We start from the raw sequence: 26,300 nt of genomic DNA, 5'->3' as shown, positions 1-26,300 counted from the left end.
ACTCTAGAACCCACGAGCCACAACTACTGAAGCCTGTGCATCTAGAGCCTGTGCTCCGCAACAAGAGAAGCCACCGCAGTGAGAAGACCGGGCACCGTGACGAAGAGTAGCCCCGCTTGCCACAATTAGAGAAAGCCCGCGTGCAGCAACAAAGACCCAATGCAGTCAAAAATAAAATAAATAAAATAAATAAAATAAATAAATTTAAAAAAAAAAGAAAGAATAATTACGGATGATCCTGGATGCTCGGTTAAAAGTGAGTATGAAAAAGAGTCTTTTTAAGGTGAGATTTAGTTAAGGACTCCTAATGCTGGCTTCTTATACATAATGCATCCATGCTATAAAGCATAATCCCTTGGAACAAAGGTCAGGATACTTCAAAGAGGAATCTTCCAGTTAGAAACACTTGCTATCTTTCTTCTCACCTTGGTTAAGTGTTTCTAATAGGAGGAGCCCAGTGCAGTCTGGGTCAGGTCATGGAGACTTTGCAATCACATCAGAAGTGAAAGAAGCCACCAGAAGATTTATTACTGTGAGGCAGATGAGACAGCTTAGCTCTGTCTGCTACTTCCTCCTGGAGGCTCTGTCCTCTCTCTGATATCCTCCTGCACTGCTCTTAGATATAATTGCTGTGATTATTTTGCCTCAACTAGATTATGTGTCTGGGACACACTAGATGTTTAGTAAACATTAGGTGAATGAATAAATAAGTAAATAGATGAACAAATTTAAGCTCCTTGAAACCAGCGCCACATTTCATATTTTTTCCTACTTCTCGAGGTACCTAGCACATCATTTGGCATATGGTAATTGCCTAATAAATTCCTTTTGACTGATAGGTTGATGGGTAACAACGAAAAGTTGTTAAATGCCACAAGTTATAACATGAGAAAACATTTCGATTTCCCCACTAAGACAAAGAGATTTCTTATGCTTTAAAATTTCTTTGGAATGAAAATTTGAGAAGCCTCGTCTAACACCTTAGGAAAAATCCCAACCATGGCATCTCAGCTCTGTAAGGAAGTTGACCAGTAGAACAAATAAATATAGCAAAGCACTGTGGTGATACATTCTAGACAGTTTGGAACTAATCTTTGCGTAGTGTATTGACCCAATGAAGGTTAGGCTTTCATCTACATCTGACTGTCCTACAGGAGATAGTTAAAATGGGAGAAGGCTATTTTTCTTGAGTGGAAGAGTTCTCAGAAATGCAAGGGAAAATCAACCAACTAACTACAAACAAAAAAACACCCAGATTCCAAGGGCATGGTGTTTTTCTTGTACTTCACAAAGAAGGAAGGCAAAAAACAAACTGTAACCCAGATCTCTGATGTTGGGTAAGGGCCAGTTAATATTGCAAGCCCTAAGCACAAGGATTAACAAGGATCATTTACAGTAACAGAAGTAGTACCATTAAGATAAACATTAACAAAGGAAGAAATGAAGCTAAATACAAGGTGACATAAGTGGAAATACCTCTAGTGAGTTCTCTAGGCGAGGACTCAACCAGAGAGGTGCCACTAGCATGTCATTTTCCAGCAAGTGAAAAATCACGAACAGCTTTAATAAAGCACCATGAGGTATCCGGGACCACTGTAGTTATTCAACGGATATTAATCCCTCAAGAGATGTACCAATTATGAGTTTACAATTTAAAAGGCAAAATAATCAACTGAGGCCAGTCTTTTCTTCAGGGTTTGCTTGACTATTTCTTTCCAGCTTTCCAAAATTTGATCTTGGTTATATGATAACCCATGAAGCTGACTGTATGTAGCAGATGAAGACAGACTGTAGATCAGAAAAACCATTCTTCCATATTCTTTTTTTTTTTTTTTTGCAGTACGCGGGCCTCTCACTGTTGTGGCCTCTCCCGTTGCGGAGCACAGGCTCCGGATGCGCAGGCTCAGCGGCCATGGCTCACGGGCCCAGCCGCTCCGCGGCATGTGGGATCTTCCTGGACCGGGGTACGAACTCGTGTCCCCTGCATCGGCAGGCGGACTCCCAACCACTGCGCCACCAGGGAAGCCCTCTTCCATGTTTTTTGACATCTAATTCTAGGACTGAATCTCAGGAGCTGCACTAACAACCTAACGTGTTGTGAAAGATGAAGAATTTAAGAAGTACCACCTGTGAGTAATTCTTCTTAACGTGTGCGCTGACGCACAAGGCAGCAATATTATTTTGAAGCATAAGAAATCTTTTTGGCTCAGTAGAAAATTAGACTGCTTTCTCATATGATAACCTCTTCTGGAAATTTAAAACCTTTCTATTGTCACCCATAGATGATCTCTCTTGAAAACACAAGGTGCTTCACTGGTTACAATTTCCACAATGTTGTCAAAGGCACTTCTAAGGCTCATTTGACCTCCATACGGCTGCTGCTCACGCAGGAGGAAGATACAGAGAGTTGTGTTATGAAGGTTGGCACTGGAGGGCCAGGGAAAAGGGTCCAGAGAGAGACATCTGAGGAGTGCGAGTGACATTAGGGTTATGCTCAAGTCCTTTCGAAATGGACTTCTCCGAGTCAGCAGTTTCTGCACACCTCACCTCAACAGCTAACACTGCCACTTGCCCCAAGGGGCTCTTTGTGAACCAAGAGGCAAACTTGGGATTGTATGAAGAATCATACACCAGGATAGGATCTCAGTATAGGCTCCTGTCACTCATTCTGGCTGCTCTAGATTTCAGGAGCAAACATTAAGATCGAAGGTGCTCAAAATTACAATTCAGGGCACATGACTGCTAACGTTAGATCCAGCTCTCGCTGTTGGGAGACTGACACAGACAAACTACACTTTGATGAACTGGTCACACAGAGGGAGGTGACCCGGCAGGGTAGCCTGCAGAGGGCTATATGCTTGTGGGAATTGCTATTCAGGGCTGCTTCTGCGACAAGGCACCTCAAAGGCCCCAGAACATTAAACCATCTCCTCTGTAGCACTCTCAGACAGAAAAACATGTACTACAAAATGTTTCAGGAAATAAATAAGGGATGTTTTATCCAGAATATATAAAGAACTCTTACAAATTATTAAGAAGATAAATGATGCCATTTAAAAATGAGCAAAAGATTTGAATAGATATTTCTCCACACAAGATAGATACATGGTCAATAAGCATATGGAAAGACCCTCAATATCATTAGCCATTAGGGGAGTGCAATTAAAGACAGATAATCACTAGTATTGATGAGGGTGTGGAGAAACTGGAACACATACGTTGCTGGTGGGAATGTAAAATGGAAAACAGTTGGCAATTTCTTTAAAAGTTAAACACAGAGTTACCATATGATCCAGTAATGCCACCCCTGGGTATCTACCCAGGAGAAATAAAATCATATGTTCACACAGAAAGATTTTCACAGGAGTGTTCAAGCAATGGAAATAACCCAAATGTCGACCATCTGATGAACTGATAAATAAAATGTGATATATCCATACAATGAAATGGGATACAACCATAAAAGGAGTGAACTACTGATACATGCTACAATATAGATGAAACTTGAAAACATTATGCTAAGTAAAAGAATCCAGCTGCAAGAGGCCGTATATTATATGATTTCACTTAGATGATGTGTCCAGAAAAAGCAAATCCATAGAGACAGAAAGCAGATTAGTAGACACCCAGGGCTGGGGGGTGAGAACAGGAAGCGACTGCAAATGGGCACAAAATTATGCTGGGAGTGACAAAAATGTTCTAGAAAAAGATACTGGTGACAGTTACACAACTGTGAATTTACTAAAAGGCACTGAATTATACACTCAAAACAAGTGACTTTCATGGTGTGTAAGTTACACCTCAAAAAAGTAGAATAAAAACATCTTTTATAGTTGTATATATCCATGCTCACTATACTCCCTGATCTTCTTTATTTCCTCCCTGATTCACTGGCTGTCTAGGAACATGTTGTCCAATTTCCACACATTTGTGAATTTTCCCATTTTTCTACTGCTACTGATTTCATACCAATGTGGTTGGAAGAGACATTTGATGTGTTTTCAGTCTTCCCAAATTTGTCAAGACCTGTTCCACATGACCTATCCTAGAGAATGCTCCATGTGTGCCCGAGAAGAACACGCACTCTGATGCTGCTGGATGACACGCTCTGAGCGTGGCTGCTAGGTCCACGTGGCTCACGGTGTTAGTTGAGTCTGTCGTTTTCCCCAGTGATCCTGTCTGGATGATCCGTTCACTGATGAAGGTGGGGCATTGCTGTCCATTTCTCCTCTCAGCTCTGTTCATTTTATGTGTCAACTTGACGAGTGTAAGGGATGGTCACATAGTTGGTAAAACATTATTTCTGCGTGTGTCTGTGGAGGCGTTTCCAGAAGATATAAGCATTTGAATTGGCAGACCCAGTAAAATCAATCACCTTCACCAATGAATGTGGGCAACATTCAATCCATTGAGGGTCTGAATAGAACAAACAGGAAGAGACGGGGTGAATTTGCTCCTTCTGCTTGACAGGGAATATCCATTTCTTCTCCTGTCCTTGGACAGCCTCCATAATTCTGTGAGCCAATTCCTCGTAATAAATCTCTTCTTACATATATCTCTATATACCCTATTGGTTCTGTTTCTCTGTAGAACCCCGACTAATACACCGCCACACCTAGAACTGTGTACATTTCAAAGTGACAGGTATGAGGGATGGAAAATACACATCTGTTTCCACGCACCAGTCCCGCTGATGAAATTCAACTTGAAGTCTGCTTAGAGAGCTTGCTTCCTAACTTGTTCTCCTCCTCCTTCTCTTCCTAATAACTATAATAATAATAATAAATAAAATAATTAACACTTAAGTACTTCCTGTTCTTAGCACTTTACATGAATAAGTCATTGAACCCTTCTTCAATTCAATGGAGTAGGTGCTACTCTTATGTTCATTTTACAGATGAGTAGAAGAAGGCACAAACGGTTAGGCATCTTGCCCTCCATAATGTGTCTGGGGAATGACACAGAAGATTCAACTCTAGGCAGTGTAGATCCAGAGCTCACACTCTTAACCACCTGGCTTTCCTGTACCTTAGTTTTTATTCTACAGGTAATAAAAACCCTCCATTATAACATTATTTGGAGGACACTTTCCTGTAAATGCACCCATATAGAACACAACAATCAAGTGTTAGAAGGGATATGGGTAATCTTAACCAAAAGAGTGTTTGAGCATCTCAAGGAGGTATCACACAACCTGAGCACTAAAACTTAGGTTCGTATGTTTCATGAGAGAACATGAGGCCCTTGCTTAGAGTTGATTAACTTTTATCTCAGTAAACTGGTTTCCTGGTCATGAGCAGATTATAAAGTATGAATTAAAAGGGAATGAGGAAGTAAGATATTTGGGGAAGGGGCTGCTATTATTAGAAGGCAGATTTAAAGCTCTAAGTGAGCAGTTTGCCATGTGGTAGTCCTCCAATTTAGAAAACAAAAGAAAGGAAAAGAAACAAAACAACAACAAGACCCCAGACAGAAAACAAACAAACAGCAAAGGCAAAATGGACCCGCTCAGAAGGAGGACCAAAGGGAACCCTCCCTTCTGAAACTTGAGTGTGGCTCGAGAGCATAAAAGGAGGGAATCGTACATTTGGAAATCCTTCCATTAAACCAATGGCTACAATAAAATTCTAGAGTTTATAATTTTAGCCTGCCAGTATTAGAATAATTTAGTTTTGTGAAGAATTAGACAAATGAGCCCTGAATTTGATATATGCATTAGTGTCAATGCAGGTGAATTCCCCTGGTCCCTCATAGCCCTCTCTCCTAAATGGTCCTTGGACCATGTTTGGAAGTTCCACCTGGGGAACAATTATTCGAATGCACTGCCACCCAATCAGGTCTTTTATCAAAAACCACTTCAGACCCAGGCCAGTGCAAATGGCTGTGTGTGGGACCTGGTGAAAGCGCCGAATGGGGGTTGAAACTTAGCTGCCTCACAGAGCTCCGAGACCCTTGAAACCCAGCACAAAGATGCCACTGGCTGGGACACAGCAGCCCAAAGCGGGTACCATTTGTAATTCACACAAGAGCTGCACAGGCTATATGAGGCTCAGACGTTTTTTTTAGAAGTAGACAGATCACAAGCAAACAATGAACACATTTTAAAAGTTATTATATGTGCTAAAGGTATTTGGACTATAATTCAAAGGCTGCCAAAATACATTTGAACAAATCATTCCATTGTTGCGCATTTTAGTTATAAAACAGATCACTGCCTTCCTACAGCCCCGTGCTATTCCCATGCATTTTACTTTCTCCCAAGCCTGTTTTCTTTTCATCTTCCTCCAGAGATCCAGTCAACCCCTCCTCTCCTTGTAGGAATTTAAAAGCTTCCTTTACTTTATCCTCCCTTTGCTCCTTTATTGTTCAGTTCTATTTCCCATCTCTCTTTCCCCAGGGTCACCCTCTGACCCTGGAGATCTTCAAACCCACATTTTTAATACTTACTTCAATCATTTACATAATAGCACTCTGACCAATGACTGGAAAATAAAGCCTTTAAGAAATATATCATCCTGGAGACAGTTCTAGTCTAATAAATATTTAACCTAGAAAAAAAGAGACAGAGCTAAAGGTGAATAAAAATAGGAAAATAATTGCTTAGCAACATGACGGAGTTTTAGACCCTCTACAAATTGTACTGCAGATGTGAAGGCATCTTTAATTTCTAATAATGGTGGAGGGAAAGAGTAATTATCTTGAATATTTAACAGTATACTGTCCTGTATGTCCCAAGTATTCTATGGCAAGCAAGGTATTATGACCACTAGGACCCACGGAAAAAGAAAAAGAGACTGCATGGCTTTCCAAATGCCTTTTTGCAAGACAGGTTGAGGATTTTGAGCCGAGGGTCATCTCATTACAGGTATTACAGAAAAGAGGAGTGAAGGTGACCCAGGTAAAGTTATGAAGAAAAATCATCACTGAGCTAAGAGAGATTATTTTGAACCAGATCTGCAAACTACAGCCTGTGGGCCAAATCCTACCAGCCTCTGTGAGCTAAGATGATTTCATGCCTTGGGGCCAAAAAACCAAAACACAAAACAGAAGCAATATTGTAACAAATTCAATAAAGACTTTAAAAAAGGTCCACATAAAAAAAAAAAATCAACATAAGTATAATATTTTGTGATACATGAAAATTACATGAAATTCAAGTTTCAGTGTCTGCAAAGTTTTATTGGAACACAGCCATGCTCATTCATTTAAAGTCTACGGCTGCTTGGTAAGTCGCTAAACCACTCTGAGCTAATGGCATCAACCTCACAGAGTGGACGAATAAACCTCCTTTATTCACTCATTCCACATGTGTCAACTGAGCACCTACTCCATTTGGGTCCTGGGCTAGATGCTGGGAATACATCAGAGAACAAGACAGATGCTTTCCTTACTGTCATGAAATCTGCCACCCAACTGGGGACCCGGACAATAAACTAATAAATACACACACACACACACACACACACATAAAACAAAAAATAAAGTCATGGGCTTCCCTGGTGGCGCAGTGGTTGAGAGTCCGCCTGCCGATGCAGGGGACACGGGTTCGTGCCCCGGTCCGGGAAGATCCCACATGCCATGGAGCGGCTGGGCCCGTGAGCCATGGCCGCTAAGCCTGCGCATCCGGAGCCTGTTCTCCGCAACGGGAGAGGCCACAGCAGTGAGAGGCCCGCGTACCGCAAAAAAAAAAAAAAAAAAAAAAGGTCTATGTCTGCTTTTATGCCATGATGCCAGAGTTCAATTGTTGCAGTGGAAGCCGTATGACCCATCAAGTCTGAGCTATCTCCTATATGGCCCCTTTACAAAAAAACTTTGCTGATCCCCAGTCCTGTTGGGAAACCATCTCTCTCCCAAGTGGTCCAGGTAGGAATGAAAATGATTCAACTCACACTTTGGGGGTAGGCTCTGTTTGGTGTAAGCCAATCAGCACCTCCCATGACCCCTGGCCATTATGATTGGTTCAGGTGTGGCTGTGTGGCCTCCAGTCGGTTCAGTGAGAACCCAGGGGCTGAATCTGAGAATGCTGGGACACAGCTTCTCTCTCTTCTGGATGGTGAGTGTGAGGATGGGAAGGGCTGCAGCCATGAAGAACGAAACTTGAGGAGGAAGGCAGAACAGAGGGAGCCCAGAGAGATGGAGCAGAGCTCTGATGACTTGGAGACGCTCTTTAAACCTCTTTTGAAGCTGGCCCTGGCATTCTGGGTATTTATAAAATGGTGGTAAAAAACACATATAATTTACCATCTTAACCATTTTAAAGTCTACATTTCACTAGTGTTTTGTATGCTTACATTGCTGTGAAACAAGTCTCTAGGACCTTTTAACCCTGCAAAACTAAAACTTAATACTTATTAAAAAACAACTCTCCTTTGTCCCCTCCCCCAAGACCTTGGTACCCACCATTCTACTTCCTGTATCTATGAATTTGACTACTCTGCATACCTCATATAAATGGAATCATACAGTATCTACCCTTCTGTGAGTGGCTCACTTCACATAGAGTAATTTTCTCAAGGTTCATCCATGTTGTAGCATGTCACAGGACTACCATCCTTTTTAAGGCTGCCTAGTATTCCATTGTATTTAGTTACCATATTTTGTCTATCCATCTACCTGTCAATGCACATTTGGGTTGTTTCCATCTCTTGCCTATTGTGAATACTGCTGCTATGAACATGGGTGGGCAAATAGCTCTCTGAGACTCTACTTTCAATTCTTTTGGATATATATCCAGACATGGGATTGGTGGATCATATGGTAGTTCTATGTTTACCTTTTGGAGGAACCATCATGCTGTTCTCCACAGTGGTTGTATCATTTTACAATACTGCCAGAAATGCATAAAGATTCCCTTTTCTCCACAGTCTATGAGGCCACCATTTTTTGCGAGTAGGCATCCTAATTATCTCATAGTGGTTTTGATTTGCATTTCCTTGATGATTAGTAATGTGGAACATCTTTTAATATGCTTGTTGGCCATTTGTATATCATCTTTCAAGAAATGTGTACTCAAGTCCTTTGCCCATTTAAAAAATTTAGTTATTTGATTTTTTGTTGTTGTTGAGTTGCAGGAATTCTCTATAGAATGAGCTGGGAATTGTTACCTCCTCTTTAATTTTCTGGAAGGCTTTGAGGAGGGTTAATTCTTTATATGTTTGGTAGCACTCTCCAGTAAAGCCATTTAGTCCTGGGCTTTTCATTTTGGAGAGGTTTCTCATTACTGATTCAATCTCCTTACTAGTTATTGCTCTGTTTAGATTTTCCTATTTCTTCACGATTCAGTCTTGGTAAGTTTGTATGTTTTTAGGAATTAATCTACTTCTTCTGGGTTATCCAATTGTATAATCCTTTCTGTTTGTCACATTGATTATAATATCATCATGTCTCCTTAGGCTATGACAGTTTTACCACTAGTTTTTAGGTACATAAACCCAAAAGATATTCTTTTTATTGTTTAAGATAAATTGGTTAAGAATTTTGTTTCTTGTAACTCACAAGATTCCCAGCTGACACAGTTTTCTAGTATAGATCATTTTATAATGAGAAAAGTGAGGCCCATAGTGTCCAAATGATTACCCAGCATCACACAGCTAGTACTAAGAGCTAGAATCCTAGCCCAAGTGGTTTTACTCTTTAATTTCTGTGCTTTATGATTCTGTGCCACCTGTTGCTGGGAAACACTGCACTCAAACTACCCCAGAAAGGTACCTTCATTATATGCTGAATTTTGGAGCTCTTATAAACAGCCACACTAAGATATGGACCATTGACAAGGCCTCGATGAACTTTATAATAAGACCAAATTTTGGTAGTGAAATTTCTATATCAATAAGTTAAAGAGAAATAATTTTCACTCACTGACTTGTATATCAGCATCTTTCCTAACAATGTACTGAATATATAATGCTTTAGGAAAAGGTCTATTCATCCATCCAATAATGCATCCATCCACCTACTCATACATACACACATCTAAATATTTATTGAACAAACATTTATTGACCACCTGCTATTGCCCAGACAATACTCTGGGCAGTGCAAAGCAACCCCTGTTGACCTCTTTTATCTCCTGTAGTGGAATAGTCATGCGTCCCCAGCAATTTTTGGATTCAAACCAAATGGTATCAACATATTTAAGTTCATGAATCCCTTTTTATTTTTTGTGGGTTCTACGTAGAAATATAGGCTTGAATATGTGAGAAATTGAAGTTTGAATGTTGAGCTGAAAAAGAACCAGCTAAGGAGACATGAGAAGGAATCCTCAGTGAGTTTGGAACAAAGGAAGGGGGATGGTGTCATGGAAGCCAAGAGAACCGCCTAGAACAGAACAAAAATAAACTGGGGACCTTTATATGGGAGCTTTATAAAATTCCAAAAAGATAACGAGTAGAATTTCTTTAAAACATTATGGACAATTAACGTTTTGAAAGTACAATGGGGCTCTTTCTCCGTAGACCATTAGTATGAGCAAGTTGCTATGTAATTTTCACCTCCCTAATAATTATTTGTACTTGCATTCAGCATTCCATTGTGACTGGGCTTCATAATGCTGTCATTTCCTGTCCCTCCATCTTCCTCCCACGAAGGTGTTGGCTGAAGGTGGGGGGCAGGGAATCGTGATACGCACATAATAAAAGTTCTACTTTTCTCAAGGATTTTAACAATGCTATTCCTAGAATGCCTTTTAGAGGTAGGTCACGAATGTCAGAGCTGTACAAGAACTCTCACTGACAACAGATACATCATAGAGCTTTCTGGCAACAACTAGGGAAAAAATGGGGCTCTGGAGTCCTTTTTTAACTCCCTGCATGACTCAGAGTGCAACCTCAGAAAAGGTTTCTTTTCTAATTTCTTTCATATATGAAATAAGTGGCAGCTCTCCATTCCACGGGAGGGTTTTGAAAATTTATTAATTATTGAATTAAAAACATGAGAATGGGGTCAAACGCATGATGCTCTAGAGAAAGGTTTGGCAAACTATTACAGCCCACGAGCCAAATCCAGCCCTCAGGCAATTTTTGTAAATAAAGTTTTATTCGAACACAACCATGTCCATTTGTTTACACATTTCCTGTGGCTTCTTTCTCAATACAGTGGCAGAGCTGCACTGTGTTGATTTGCAAGAGAACCCACTCGGCCTCCAAAGCCTAAAATAATTTGCTGTTCGACCTTTTATAGAAAAGGTTTGCTGACCTGGCCCAGAGAAGTAAGGGCTGGGGGTAGGGGAGGAGGGGAAGTGTATATCTTAGAGTGACAAAAGCCATCCTTGACAGGGCATGGAGATTGCTTTCGGGGGAGCCAACAGCTAGAGGCAAACTTTCCTCTTTGCTAGACCTTTACTGAGAAAGCCACATGAGAAATGTTTTTTAAAAACCTCAAGAGGTGAGGTTGGGAGGTGAAGGCCGAAGGCTAATTAGTTTTTAACAGATGTAGCCCTCTTAGAAACATGAATGATCAAGGAAATCCTGCCATATACTCTCTTAGTCGTGTTACCGCCCTGTACTGGTCATCCACTGACACTCAAAGTGATGACACAGAAGGCAAGGGAAAGATAGAGGCACACGTAATTCCCTTTCCTTTCAGTTATTCTCATCCATCAGCAAGCCACAGGTAGGGAGATTTGGTAGAGTGTGCTCATATCAAGAAGTAAAACAGGACTTTCCTGCTGGTGCTGTGGTTAAGAATCCACCTGCCAATGCAGGGGACACGGGTTCGAGCCCTGGTCTGGGAAGATCCCACACGCCGCGGAGCAACTAAGCCCGTGTGCCACAACTACTGAAGCCTGAGCGCCCAGAGCCCGTGCTCTGCAGCAAGAGAAGCCACCGCAAAGAGAAGCCCGCGCACCACAATGAAGAGTAGCCCCCGGCTTGTCGCAACTAGATGAAGCCTGCGCGCAGCAACGAAGACCCAACGCAAAATAAATAAAGAAATAAATTTATTTTAAAAAAAAAAGAAGTAAAACAAAAACTACCGAGTTAGTTTTGTGCAACATTTCTACTTTTCTGTTCAGAATGAAATATATATACATGTGTAACCTACGAAACACAATTGTGTGATTTCGGCAATTCCTCATATGAGTTACATGCTCTTATATTTGCATGTAAAACCCACGTTGCACAATACATAAATGATTGGTAACATTCATGTTAATAATTGAAAAATTTAGTTTTTCATTACTTAGAATGGCATTCAATAGCATATAAAAGACTATGACATGTTGACAGAGAGACAAGAAGAAAGGGAAAATCCTTACATTTTAGTACCTTTATGAGCACTTTTATTCTGCTTTTTGAACAAGGGGCCTGCATTTTCATTCTGGAATGGGTACCAAAAATTCAGTAGCTGGCCCTGCATAATTAGCCGTATCCTTTAATATCCAACAGATTTGAGAGTCTCTCCCGGCCTTCCACATTGGAACTGCTATCACCAAACCTGTGTTCCGGCAACGACTGAGTGGCGCACCCTGTGACACAGCTATGGGACACGGCTACTCTTGACTCGTGCTCATCTGAGCGTCCACTGCCACAAAAAGTACCACCATCCCTCATCCTTGCAATTGAAGAGACTCTTCCCTAGAAAGTGGCTATTGATAGCAAGGTTTTACTCCAGCTTTGCAAGGAAATAGAGGACAGGGCTTGGGAGGGAACTGCTGTCTCCTACCCTCTGGTGGAGCACAGTAAGGCACTCTGTCACCAGCCTTCTGCCACTCCTCTTAGGTAGCAGCGCAGACAGTAATGAAAGGACACCTGCCGCAAAGGTGATGCCTTTTCCTCTTCAGTTCAGCCCATTTACTTGGCAGTAATACCCACAGGCCCCACTTGGCATTTGGGACAGGCCAGAATTTCCTGCCTGTGTCCCAGCCTTAGGTGATCATATCAAAATTGCTCTCTGCAAGGGCTGGCTCAATCCAGAAAGAAGACATGCAAAGGCCACTCAAAGGAACCAAGGGGTGGTAGGCAGCCCCAAGCTAGTATTTTAATTACAGGCTGTGATGGAAACCTGGTCATCCAGGTGCTTCTCATTTTCACAGGCCGGCTGTTCCTGTGATTCCAAATGGACTCTGTGACCCACCTCATGTACATCCCCAGGGGCTACATAAAAGCTCAGGAGAAGACAGAACCCACCCCGTCCAGCAGCTAACCTGCTGTCTATAGCTCCGCCTGAATGTGCATGTCCCAAATCTGCTGGAATCAAGTGGCCCAAGGAACTTCAGATAATTACAATCCCTTCAGATACCTTGGCCTGCTGGACAAATACGCCAAGTGTATCAGGGAGTTGTCCTAGAATTATGGCCAGATTAAGTCCACCAGCAAAGTTTCAAAAGCAAATGTGCAGGGAAAATGAAACCACCACCAATAAGGGAGAAGTCTCCTAAGCACAGTTCTGTGTGCCATATGCTAAGTTAGATCTGGAAGGATGGTGTCATTTCAGAGCTCTCCTGTTAAAAGCCCTTCCATCAGCTCTGCAAACTTACCTTCCAGCTGGGAGCAGTGATTATTAACTCAGCGGAGAGGTGCTTTGTCAGATTTGAAAGAAAACAAATCTGCTTCAATGAAGGGAATAAACAGCCCCTAATGTTCAGCCTGGGAAGCTTCTGCGTTGACATGACATAATTACCTTCCATTTCATGTAATGATACTATCACATTTACTTTGTTCCTCCAATTCCAAAATTATAATATACCTCCCTCCCTTGACCGGGTGCTTGGGATCCGAAGGAACTCATTTACCTAAATGGCATTTGCTCTTGCAATGAGGCAATTATTTGCATTTTATGCAGAATTCACTGTGTGCACTTGGAAGTGAAACATTTTATCTGAGAATTCTTCATCAAAAACACCAAAAATGAGGCAGACTACCTCTTCTCTAATATAATGCTAGTTCTTAACTCTTTGGGTATTTAAAACCACACAAAATAACAAAGCAACCCACCTCAAATAGATCTCTCCTATTGCCTTTATTGTCACAACTGTTGATTTCTACAAGGATGCTCTGCGTTCTATTACCAGAAACAAAGGGTAACAATTTGAGTAACCTCTCAGATTCGTTTGTCCTTTGTTGAATGTGAGTTAAAAATGTAAGCTTGATAAAGCAGGAAACTGACATCTGCTTCAAATATGAAATTAACCCAGGGGTTAGGTGGTACAACCACAATACCCACATCCAACTTTATAACTTAACTCTTCTTGACTTTTTTAAAAATTTTTACAGAAGGAAAAGTTCAAGGGCACTCATCACAGAATTACTGATTACTGGACTCATCCACAGAATAACAGTAAGACTCTCTTATGAAACCTTGGGGTAAAAATCAAGAAAAAAGTAGCAAAGACTAGGCCCTAGAACTACCAAACAATACCTGAAAATAATCAACTGCTTCTTTCATCTTTGGACATTTCAGTTGGACTAGATAAAGCCTGGAGGGAATACTTAGAGGCTCACACTTTAGGATGACGTAAGGTTTTGTCATTTGTAATTTTCGTGATGACAGAATCCTGTCACGTTGACTTGACTGTCTTCTGGTTAATAAAAAGGCACATACAGTGCTTGTATTTCTTCAGATTATTCTTTTCTGGAGATAGATGAGCCAAAAACACATTTCACATTGGCCACTGAACTGACGGGCAGATAGCAATGGCTAAACATCTCCCAAAACAAAGTGGAAGTTTCCACATCTCATTACTAATCCCCAATATTCAGGTTTCAGAACTGAACTCTTCTGCATTAAGAAGATAGTGACTTGGTTCAACTGCCCCCCGTGGGAACTGCTGGTAGAATAAGAGAACAGTGCGTCTTGTCCAATACGCTCGCAGGACTACATTTGTGGACTTACAGGGTGAAAGTAGCCAGAAAACCAGCAGGCCAAAAAAGACAAAAACCAAAAAAGCCTCTTCATTTTCGAGCTTGACAAACGAGGACATGTGGTTGGGAAATGACCCTCCAGCCTCCGCTCCCACTATCCACCCCCATCCCTTTCCCCAGACTCCAACGTGGCTCATCTTAATCATGTATTTTGCCAGCTAGTGTTTTGATATTTATTTTGCTCACGTTTAAATTTTTCTTCAATCTACAAAAACCGAATTTCCAGATTTACGAAGCACATTATTTTTGCATTAACTCTACCCACCTCCACAGTTAAGTAAGCATGTATTACTCCACCGAACTCAAAAACGGAAAATAAGGAACTCACGGCACTCCCTATTCTCTGACTACGAAACATACTATGTGTCTATAAAGAGCTTAAAAAAGACATCGCTTGGTTGAGAATAATGGTTAGTAGTGGTAGTGTGCGGCCCGTGGCAACGGCCTGCATCCTCACACCCACTCCCAAAGGATAGGATTGTTTCCTCCTTGGGGCCTTCCCCTGTATCTACAGCATATTGTATTATTTCATATATCACTTCCACCACACTCTAAGATCCTGCAAGGTAAGACTGTATCTTGCTCATTTTGGTAACTTCATCACTTAGCAGTGCTCAGTAAATGTTGGGGGGAACACACGTTAGGTGTAACCAAGGAGTGCTTTTGCGCATGACCAGACAACCAGGCTGCCCAGGCCATTTCTAAGGATGCGGAGGAGGGGAGGGTATGGCAGACACAGGTGGAGATGAGCAGAGCTGAGCATACATTGATTGGGCTGGGGAATCCTAGGGGTGGTGATCAAAGCTTCCGTAACAGAGCCAAAAGAACCGAGGCCTTTGAGTCTGACGGTGTGGTGCAAACATGGGTCTGACTACCCATGAGGACATGGAGATACCAGCCTCTGTGAACCTCAGCTTCTTCTTCAAGAAGGAGATTCCTCTATGTGCTTTATCTACCTCACAGGACAGTTGTCAAGATTAAATGCAAGCTTACGTCTTGCAAGAATTTTCTAAACGTTGGTAGCGTGATATATAGTTACCTTATGTTATCTAAATCAGAACACTCTGAGAGCAAAGGGAGATGCCACCAGTAATTATGTGAGAACAACACCCCTAAACCAGGACCCTCCTGGGCAAAGCTGGTTGTACGGTCACTGGTCTGTCCATCCATCTCTATCTATATTCTATATCCATTGATATCTATATCTACAACTCTGTATATTTATAGCCATCTATATCTGTATCATTATCTCTGTAATTATACTCCATAACTTTATCTACATCTGTATCTCTTCTCATATCTACAACTATATCTATATCCACCTCCATCTATTATTTATTGATGCTATTATTATAAGAACCATCTCAGAGTACCTCACTTTCTCTATTTCTCTTAATTTCTCTGGCCGTCCATTGCTCCCTCTATTAGCCATTTCTCACCAGGACGCTCTCTTTCCCGAGACTCTTCTCTTGGTAGTTTCTCTCTTCCCATCTGCTTCTCTCCCTTCCCTTCTTCTGCTCTCTTAACTGGTAATAATAAGGACCAAGAAATTTTTATTTTGTATCTGTCATGTTTCTTACACAATGTTCTTTGCTCCTCAAAAAACTGTAATTTGTATTTCTCTAAGAATACCAACAAAACTTGTCCTTTCTTAACGGAGAATCCAGTGTATTTGAACGAGAAGTAGTTTGCGACTTGGTACATGTGTGTAAACTTTGGGAAAGCCTTTTGATTAGTCTGAGATTCAGTTTTAGCATCTAGAAAATGGGGTAATTATTCCGCATTAATGCAAAAAAAGTGCTTCAGAGCAGCCACAGTAGCTGTTCATTAGAATCAGCTGAGGAGTTTCTGAAACTCTATTCCTAGGCTCTATCCCAGATCCAGTGCTATGGACCGAATGTTTGTGTTCCCCCAAATTCTTATGTTAAAACCCTAATCCCCAATGTGACGGTATTAGGAGATGGGGCCTTTTGGGAGGTAATTAGGTCATGAGAGTGGAGCCCTGATAACGAGATTAGTATTTTTATAAGAAGAGACACAGAGAGGTGATTTCTCTTCTCCTATCCTCTCTCTATGTGAGGATAAAGCAAGAAGGCAGCTCTCTCCAAGCCAGGAAGAGGGCCCTCACCAAGAAGCCGACCACGCTAGCACCGTGATCTTGGACTTCACATCCTCCAGATCTGTGAGAAATAAATTTCTGTGTTTAAGCCACCAGTCTCTGGTATTTTATTATAGCAGCCCAAATGGACTGAGACACCCAGGCATCACGATATTTTACTGCTCCTTGGGCTATTCCAATGTGTAGCCAAGGTTGAGAATCACTAGTCTGCAGACTATACAAAATCATACAAATGTACATTATCATGTGTATAATGGCATTTAAAAAATTTTTAACCCTATGGATTAGTAACTCAATAGAAGACAGATTATCCAGCCCTACTCTAAATAACTGGGGATAGGAAAGGAAAGATGAAATTTGAACACACTTTGAACTACCCTGGGTCATATTCTGAAAGATTCATAACAATAGAATTATCTCATTATCAACTCCGACACTCTAACTTTGAACAGGGGAACCCTGGTTCCTCCCATAGCTTTGTCCATCACTTAAAAGTAGCTGTACCTCCATCAGAAAGAATTGTCTGATGTGAGTTATCATTTAGCTCTTAAGACAAGATAAAAAAAGAAGACATCTCTTTCAAAGAGAAAATGTAAGAGTGGGAAATTAAATGCAAAGATGCTAATTACCAACCACAGATTAGTTTCCAAATTGTTCTTTTAACTTCTAAAACTAATGAGTAGAGATATACTCCATACCGCAAACCAGGCTCCCTGGAAACTTTGGTAATTAGAGTATCTCTTTGTAACAGACATCGCTCAATAGGTAAGAGAAAAAATCAGAATGATTCTCATTATTTATAAAACTCATTAGTGACAAAGAAACAACAAGCACTTGTACCAGAAGTACCATTCTTGACATCTTAAAACAGTGTCTCTGACAGGACTGTGGAAATTTACTTTTCAAGTAAAAAAGCTCCACGGATTTAAAAAAGTGACACCAGTGACTTTGGTTTTAAAACTTGCTGTTTAGTAATCAATGCAGGTTTCTCTATGAAGTTGCTGATCTGCTCTTTCATGTTGCAACAGCTGGCATCCGGCCAGTGTAAATGTTAAATTGACACCTGGGCTGGCCCTTAAAAATGCCAATGACATTGATGGAAATGCATACCTGTAGAGCTAGCTGGGGATCCCAGAATCTCTAAACAATAGGCCATAGTTTGGGTTTCTGGCTATTGATCAAATGGCTTGGAATACACAGGAACCTCAATCCAACCAGGGACAAGGAAAAATCCATCTTAATCAGAGAAGACTGAGCTGTACCTTCCTAAATTCATAATCCATGTCTTTTAAAACTACATTTCTTTGGCAGAAATTTTTATTGTTTTGAGTTAAAGCATCTAGGCCACCTCAACTGTGCCAATTACGTAAATTCATAACCATGTTACAAAACAGATGGCACAATATAATATCAAATAATATCATCTTTCTACCATTATGAGGGACTTAGGCAAACTATTAAAATTAATGAATCAGGGCTTCCCTGGTGGCACAGTGGTTAAGAATCTGCCTGCCAATGCAAGGGACACGGGTTCGAGCCCTGGCCCGGGAAGATCTCACATGCCGTGGAGCAACTAAGCCCGTGCCCCACAACTACTGAGCCTGCTCTCTAGAGCCCGCAAGCCACAACTACTGAGCCCACGTGCCACAACTACTGAAGCCTGCACGCCTAGAGCCCGTGCTCTGCAACAAGAGAAGCCACCACAATGAGAAGCCCACGCACCGCAGTGAAGAGTAGTCCCTGCTCACCGCAACTAGAGAAAGCCCGCACACAGTAACGAAGACCCAACGCAGCCAAAAATAAATAAATTAATTAAAAATAACAATAATAAAGTAAAATTAACGAATCAGAATCTAGGATGTAAACAAACCGTTGGCCTTTCTTCGTGTCTTTGAGCTTTCTGAGAGATTCCGTCCCCACTGCCAAGATTTCCACCATAATTTCTCTATGAGCACATCCTCAGGAAAGCCTTGAAGAGCCAGAGGGTCACTTCACACAGGCTCCCTGGAGTGGATCAGATTCAAGGTCAACTTTAATCTTTTCAGGATGGACCCAGGAAACAAGCCCCTCAGCCACCAACCGTACTCTTAAGAGAGGTCCTCTCCCCTCTGCAAATCTAGGAATGGGAGAGATCTGGGCTGCAGAGACTAGGAAACCACTGACAACACTCACGTGAGTTTTTCCCTAGCTACTTTCCAACAGCCCTAATTTAGAGGTGCTGGGCTGTCCAAAAGACCAAATGCTCAAAAATCAATCTTGGCAGATACTTCTATTTTTATAAAAATGATCCCCTACATCACATAGATCCTATATTTGCTAATCAGTCCATAGTCAGCCTGGTTGGAACAAAGAATCAAGCCTGTGGTATTGAAAGATTTTTCCCCCCTTGGCCTCCAACCTCTGCTCACTTGTATCAGGGTAGGCCAACCATGCTTCCTGATTTCAAATCTGTTTCACTAACTTCTCATAATTAAGAATATTTCACTTTGGAGAAGCAAACAGTGTGAACTCTTGCTGTTTTGAGAGGTGCAATATAAGCACTTTTTTCATACAACTGCAAAAAACCAGAGCACTGCAACCTCTGTGAAAAAGACTTTGGTCATTTTCGAAAAAAGTAAACATCAAAGTACCGTATGACCCAGCAATTCCACTGCCAGGTATATACCCAAAAGAATTAAAAGCAGGGATGCAAACAGATACTTGTATACCAACGTTCACAGCAGCATTATTCACAAGAGCAAAAAGGTGGAAACAACTCAAATGTCCCCTGACAGATAAATGGATTAAAAAAAGTAATCTATCCACACAATGAAATATTATTCAGCCTTAAAAGGAATGAAATTCATAGATGTTCTACAACATGGATGAACCTTGAGGACATTATGCTAAGTAAAATAAGCCAGATAAAAAAGTACAAATACTGTATGATTTCACTTATATGAGGTACCAGGTGCTGGAGGGAGGGGGAGTGGGAAACTCTTGTTTAATAGAGACAGAGTTTCTGTTGCATAAGATGAAAAAGGTCTGGAAGATGAAAGTGGTGAGAGTTACAAAACATTGTGAATGTACTTAATGTCACTGAATTGTACACCTAAAGGCAGTTAAGATGGTACATAAAATTTACCATTATGTTACATACAATAGAACCATTATATATATAACATAAATAACATAACCGTTATGTAATATATATTTTACCACAATTAAAAAAAAAAGAGCACCACAAAAAATCCAAAACCTCAGCCAATGTTAGTGGGACCAATTTATAGTACAACCTGTAAAGCACATAATCCTTTCAGCTGATTTTTCTAGTTGCAGATGAGCCAGTAACATTCCTGTCTTAACCATTTCTACAAGGCTTTCCAAATGACCCTCCTCCATGTCAAACTTTAGTTACTAGCCTCGGACAATCAGTACAACTGGCCCAGGATTCAACAACATACATGTTTGCTCTGGCCCAGGAGTACCTGATACCCTGGGAATTCTGAGCCTAAGATGGCGCGTGTCCAAGAACAAAGCAACCTCATGTCACAAGATATGGAAGGCCCAGGGGATCACCTGCTTGAGTCATGGCCTCCAAGTGCCTAGGAGTCCTCAGTTTAAGTATGCTAATTCTCCTGAGCCAAGGGTCAAAACAGAGACATCCCCAAAGCCAAAGATTAAACTATTTATGCCGAGTGTTCAACCTACTTGATGAAGCAGTCTCGTCCATCCCGGTTTGCCGTCATCTCCCATCCATAGGGCGGCACCTGGTTCAAGCCCCAGGTTCCCGAGGGAGGTGGCCAGCCTGAAGACTTTGTCCTGTGGCTGGAAAAAAGAAAAGCAAGGCATCATTACACCTGACTCCGGAACACTTCTTCTGAGACAAACCCCAGAAGGGGCACAGGACTTGCTCGTCTCCGTTACGGGCTGTGTCCTCAGCTGACAAAATGAACGATTAGAAAGTTTTTGTGTCAGGTGGCACGCTCAGTATCTTTCTTTATAGTATCCTGCAAGCTGTTCCCAGCTGCCCTGTGAGCTAAGTATACTCATCTCGTTTTACAGATGAGGAGACGATGAATGGCTCACAAAGCTTAGGTAACTTTCCTGAGGACACACAAGCCAATTCTGAACAAACGTTTAGCACACTTTCCACGACACTAGGCATTCCTGGGACCAGACATTAGGACGGTTTGGCATATAAACAGATATCACACCACAATACAAATGCACAAATGAAAATAGATTCCTGTTTTTATGGATCTTAAACAAATAACCCCAAGCCTCAGTTTTCTGGACTCCTGTGACCAAAATACAAAATTTCCACTCATATTAACCATACTCCAGTCAAGGTGACTGGTCATAAAACCTTAGACAAACTCTCCATTTATGTGGCAATGAAAATCCACACATTAACTTTTACAGTTTCTAGTCCACACCTGAAATGTGACTCGTCAGCAACATGAAAGGGTAGGTTACGGAGAATTTTCTAGAAGCCTTTCCAAGAACAAGAGGAAAAAGGGAGTGACTTCACGTGACAAGCAGCTGAGATGGGCAGTGTTGCACAGTGACAATTCCCATCCAGAGGCCTAAGCCCAGTTTCTGGAACATTGCTGAATCATGGCCGCTCCTCTGCTGCCTGGGACCTGCAGAAATTCCACTGTTCTCTCATGAACATCAAAGACTCCTTCAAAGCTCAACCGTGGGAAGGAAATACATGCTGTCATTTTAGGATCAACCAACATCCTTCGTCATTTGTCCTTTGGCTCCAGGTGAAGTTCCCCACTCTGGATGGCCTGTTAGATGTTCTAGGTGGTTCCAAATTGCAGACAGGAACCAAGGTGTATATGTGTGTGTTCGGGGAGCAGTGAGGACACTTCCAGGGCCTCACAGTCAGCATCTCAATAGTGAACCTGGGAGCCCTTAGAAAGAGGCGCCCCACCCCCTGCACCAGGCATAAGACACACAGCTTGTACAACTGTCCATGGCAGCCCTCCTGCAGCAAACATCCAAATCAGGGGTGTCAACCTGTCTGTGAGGAGGGGAGGCTTTGAACTTCCCAGGATGCAGGGCATTCCACCCCCGACCTCCACCCTCACCCAACTCACACAGCTGACCATGAACCGATGCTTCTCCTCAACGGAAACCAGCCCCACTTCCTGTAAGTTTTCTGGAGAGGAACTAGTTTGCAGAATTTTAATGACCTTCGTTGCCTCTCTTTAACTTCCTTTCAGTTTTCCCACACCCTTCAGAAAGCGTGGGGAGCAAAAGAGTTCACAAATTTAACACAGGTCCCGCCAACTTAGAGGCCCACCACAGGGCTAATTCCCACCCGTGGACTATTACATGAACAGACATGCCAAGTTTTTGTTCCTCTTCTCTACACCCAAGCCAGCAGTGGCAGTTTCCCCTGGTGGTGTTTGAAGAGCGAGCTGCTTGCCTGCAGTGAGAGCCCATGGCTTGGTCCCCCTGAGGTTCTACCAAAAGCCCGCCAATTTCTCCACAGCAGCAGAGGATGCATTCGGACCAAGCCCTTCGAGGTATGAACACAGTGTATACTGTTGTTAAAAAGTTTTGCAAAAGCAAAAGCAAAGCTACAGTAAGAGATGACGCACAGAACATTCCTGTAAGTGAAAGGAGGCCTATATAGAGAATGCAACAATTTATTCCGGATTACTAAATTACGTCCAGTATCAGAATGTTCATCTTTCCCAGAGGGGGCGAACTTATTAAAAACAAATAAACTGTCTTCTTTTCTTTTCTCTTTTCTTTCCTTTCATTCTCTTTTTTCCCCCTGAAGTCTAAATCACTAAAAGAAAGAGGCTGGCTTCCTAATATAATTTACATGTAAAATACAGGGTTATAATAATGAGCAAGAGGGAGCCTGAATTTTATTATAAACTACATTCTGTCCCGTAAGGTGTGTTCAGGAAATAGTAAAAAAAAAAACCCAATAGTTCAGCGAGATGTTTTCAAATAAAGCCTTTTGTCATAAAACACCAAATACAGTGCTAATACTGGAAAAAACACTCATTGAGTTAATTAGGGGCAAGGGACATCAACTGATATAAAACAAATCATTGAATAATTAGAATCAGACACGACTACATGTTTACCTGTTAATGTGTTGACATAAAATACATGGGTCGGAATGACATTCATAGAACTTAGCAAATTAAAATTAAAAGCAAATTAAAGTGCCAGTAGGAAAAAAAAACCCCAAAAACCTCTTTTCTAAGTATCTGACCATATATCCTCAAATCAACGACGAAGGTCAAAATTAAGGAGGGGTTTGGCTCCTATGTCTCTGTGGTGTGGTTACTGGGAAGTCCACCCCAATATACAACCTTGGAAGCAGGCAGTTGCTCTCCACTGGGAAGATGCTCCGGGAACCTCCTTTCCTGGTTCCCATCTCTGTGGCTGCACCAAACTGTCTACCACTCCCAATTGCCCCCCACCCCAGTGCAACGGAAAGACAGTTTTTTCCTACCAGGAGTGCAAAGACCTGGCCCCTGGAGAGCAGCGGCAGGGCCAGTGCACATAAATGTGGAGTCTTCTGGGCCTTTTGCTTTAGAGCCGCCTCAGATGCAGAGATTATCCTCAGGATGGACCAGGTGCTGCTATGAAAATACAGTCCTGTGCAGGACTCCTCACTTCTGGCTGTAACACTGACCCTGTGTCCCAGTGTGAGACGCATGCCCTTTATTTCCCCCCATTTCAGAAAGAGTCCACTCTGAGTTCCTGGGCATCCTTCCCAGGGGCTGAGGCCTCTTCAGATTTCTCCTCTTTGAATGAGGTCTTACCTTTCTTGTCCAAAGACCTATTAGCCTCAAAGGTTCTCTTGACTCCCTCTGTGGAGGCTAAAGACTGTCCTGTAAATAGGAACCCTGCAGCTCTGCTCAGCTGCCGGCATGCAGGTTGGCCCCATGGAGATTATCTGAAAGGACCCCTCTAGCCTAGGGTTTGCCAGATTTAGCAACTACAAACACGGGACACCCAGTTAAATGTGAATTTCACACAAATATCAATTTTTTAGCATCAGTGTATCTCATATAATACTGAGGAATACTTACACTAAACAAATTATTCATCATTTATCTTAAATTCAAATTTAACGGGGTATCCTGTATTTTATCTACAAACCCTACTCCAGACCCTCAAATAAACGAGCACCCAGATTCTCTGGGAGTATCAAAGAGGCTAAAGTATCATAGCCTAGAGTCTTTCTGATTTGCCTTTACCTTAGTAGCAGGACTGAATACTGCTACCAATGAGTCTAAAATGTGAAAAGTACCCTCAGCTACTTGACTAGATTCAAAACAGACAACAACCTCCTAATATGCGTCTGGGGGTGCATGAGGATTACAAGTGGTCAAAAGCCATCATTTTCTGTATCTCCCAAATTGAGCTGACAAGAACCCATCTTGCAGTTTTTGTTAACGATTACCAGGCTCTAGAAATTATGATTCAGCAGGTCTGAATTACAACCAGGAATCCATGAGTGAGTGTGTGTGCGTGTGTGTGTGAGTGTGTGCGTGTGTGTGTTGAAACAAGTAATCCCGATGACTCTTACCTTAAAGTAGGGTTGCTAAATTCAGCAAAAAGCAAAACAAAATATAGAATGCACACTTAAATTGAATTTCAAATAATTTTTAGTATAAGTACATCCCATGCAACATTTGGGACATAGTTATACTAAAAAATAATTATTTGCTATTTATCAAAAATTCAAATTGAACCAGGCATCCTATATTTTACCTGGCAAGCATGAGGTCTGGGAAATACTAGTCCTTGCTACTCCAAGTTTGGGCTGAAGTCCAGCGGCACGGGTTTCTCCTGGGTGTCTGTGTGCAATGTAAAATCCGCATTCAGTAAACAGCCCTAGGGGGTTCACATACCCACTAAAGTCTGCTAAGTGCTGCCTAATCAGCAAAGCCTGTGAGCCTCACCACACACTGCAACCACATGGGGGAACTTGTAAACGACAGATGCCTGGGACCAAGGCCACGCCATTCGAGTCAGAACATGTGCGGATGAGGCCAGGCCTCAGGGATTTATAGCCCGACACGGCTGCTACTGCCCAGTCATTCTACCATTGCTTTTCGCTCACAAGACGTAGGAGAGGCAGCCTGTGGCGGTCAAGAGCACGCAAGCTGGAGCAGGAGGTTTGCCAGGCGTGGTCTGTGGACCAGTGGCGGCATCACCCATGAACCTGTTAGAAACGCAAATTCTTGGGCCCCATCCAAGACCTACTAAACCTGAAATTCTGGGGATGCGGCTGACTCAGCAATCTGGGTTTAACCAGCCTCCAGGCTACGCCGGTGCCCACTTGAGTTTGAGAACCACCGAGTTACAATCAGACTCTCTTCAATTCAGGCATTTATTTTTCATAATCTCGAGTGCGTTACTCAACCTCTCTAAACCCCTCAGTCCAGCTCCTCCTCTGTAAAATGGTGGTAATAGGACCGCATCTTGGGGTGACAAAATGCATTTTGTAAAGATTTCAGTATGCTGCCCGCCACATAGTATTATAGTATGTGCTATAAATTCTCTGCTAAGTAAATCTCTACCTAACCCTCAAGAGAATATAAGACTTGGGGTGGTTACACAAGTATAAATGGCTTCATCCATTCTCAAAACAGCAGAAGGGTGAAAGGCTCAGTCATCTACTTTTTTCCAGTCTGGCAAGAGCAGGGTAGGAAGGGGCTGAAGCAAACAGTTACACCTTCCTGTAAGTTAAGAAGTGGATGAGTTCAGCAGAAGTAGAAGCAAATATCAGAAATTCGTTTTGTTTTTTAACCAGGAATCATGTGTGTGTGTGTATCCATGGTGCCGAGGGTCAATTTCCACTTGTCTCAGGCCAGGCTTTGAGATTCCTTGCAGCTCTCATGTTCTGTGACTTCAACCTGAGATCATGGCTGTGTGAACCACTTTCAAAGGCTTAGCTCAGCCTTAAAAATAGCGACCTACATTGGCAGGGCTATTTAAGTCATCCCAGAAACTCCCAACAACTGCCTGAACTGGTTTGCAACTTTGTGTTATATTTGCAACAGATTGAAACTGTCCTGGACAAAAAAGATCTTTATATTTCATAAGAAGTGAGAGCAGCTATGAAGGGCACAGGCAAAGGTACAGAACTATTTATGCTGAGACCATTCGAGGAAGCAACCCATGGTCACTGCCTGCGTGCATGCCTCTAAATCCTGGGCCAAATCTTGATGGCAAATCTTCTCTGGGAGAAGCAGTTTATTAGAAACCACCCGCGGGCCGCTAGAAACACGCCTCAGTAACAGATAAAGGGATGCTGTAGGGGAGAAGGAATGTGAGGTCCGGTTCCCAACTCC

The 26,300-nt window shown here is 42.0% G+C and overlaps 1 protein-coding gene across 4 annotated transcripts in view; it reads right to left on the bottom strand.

Moving 5' to 3' along the window:
- FRMPD4 (FERM and PDZ domain containing 4) overlaps nt 1–26,300 on the bottom strand; it is a 542,080-nt gene that overhangs the window by 162,074 nt on the left and 353,706 nt on the right. For all 4 annotated transcript variants that reach the window (XM_033415080.2, XM_049704911.1, XM_049704909.1 and 1 more), the window contains exon 2: nt 20,668–20,784. In XM_033415080.2, the coding sequence (XP_033270971.1) occupies nt 20,668–20,784 (117 nt within the window). The remainder of the gene's footprint in view (nt 1–20,667; nt 20,785–26,300) is intronic.

This window comes from Orcinus orca, chromosome X, assembly GCF_937001465.1.
Source record: "Orcinus orca chromosome X, mOrcOrc1.1, whole genome shotgun sequence".
NCBI classification, from domain to species: domain Eukaryota; kingdom Metazoa; phylum Chordata; class Mammalia; order Artiodactyla; family Delphinidae; genus Orcinus; species Orcinus orca.
This window is presented reverse-complemented; position numbering and strand designations above follow the sequence as displayed.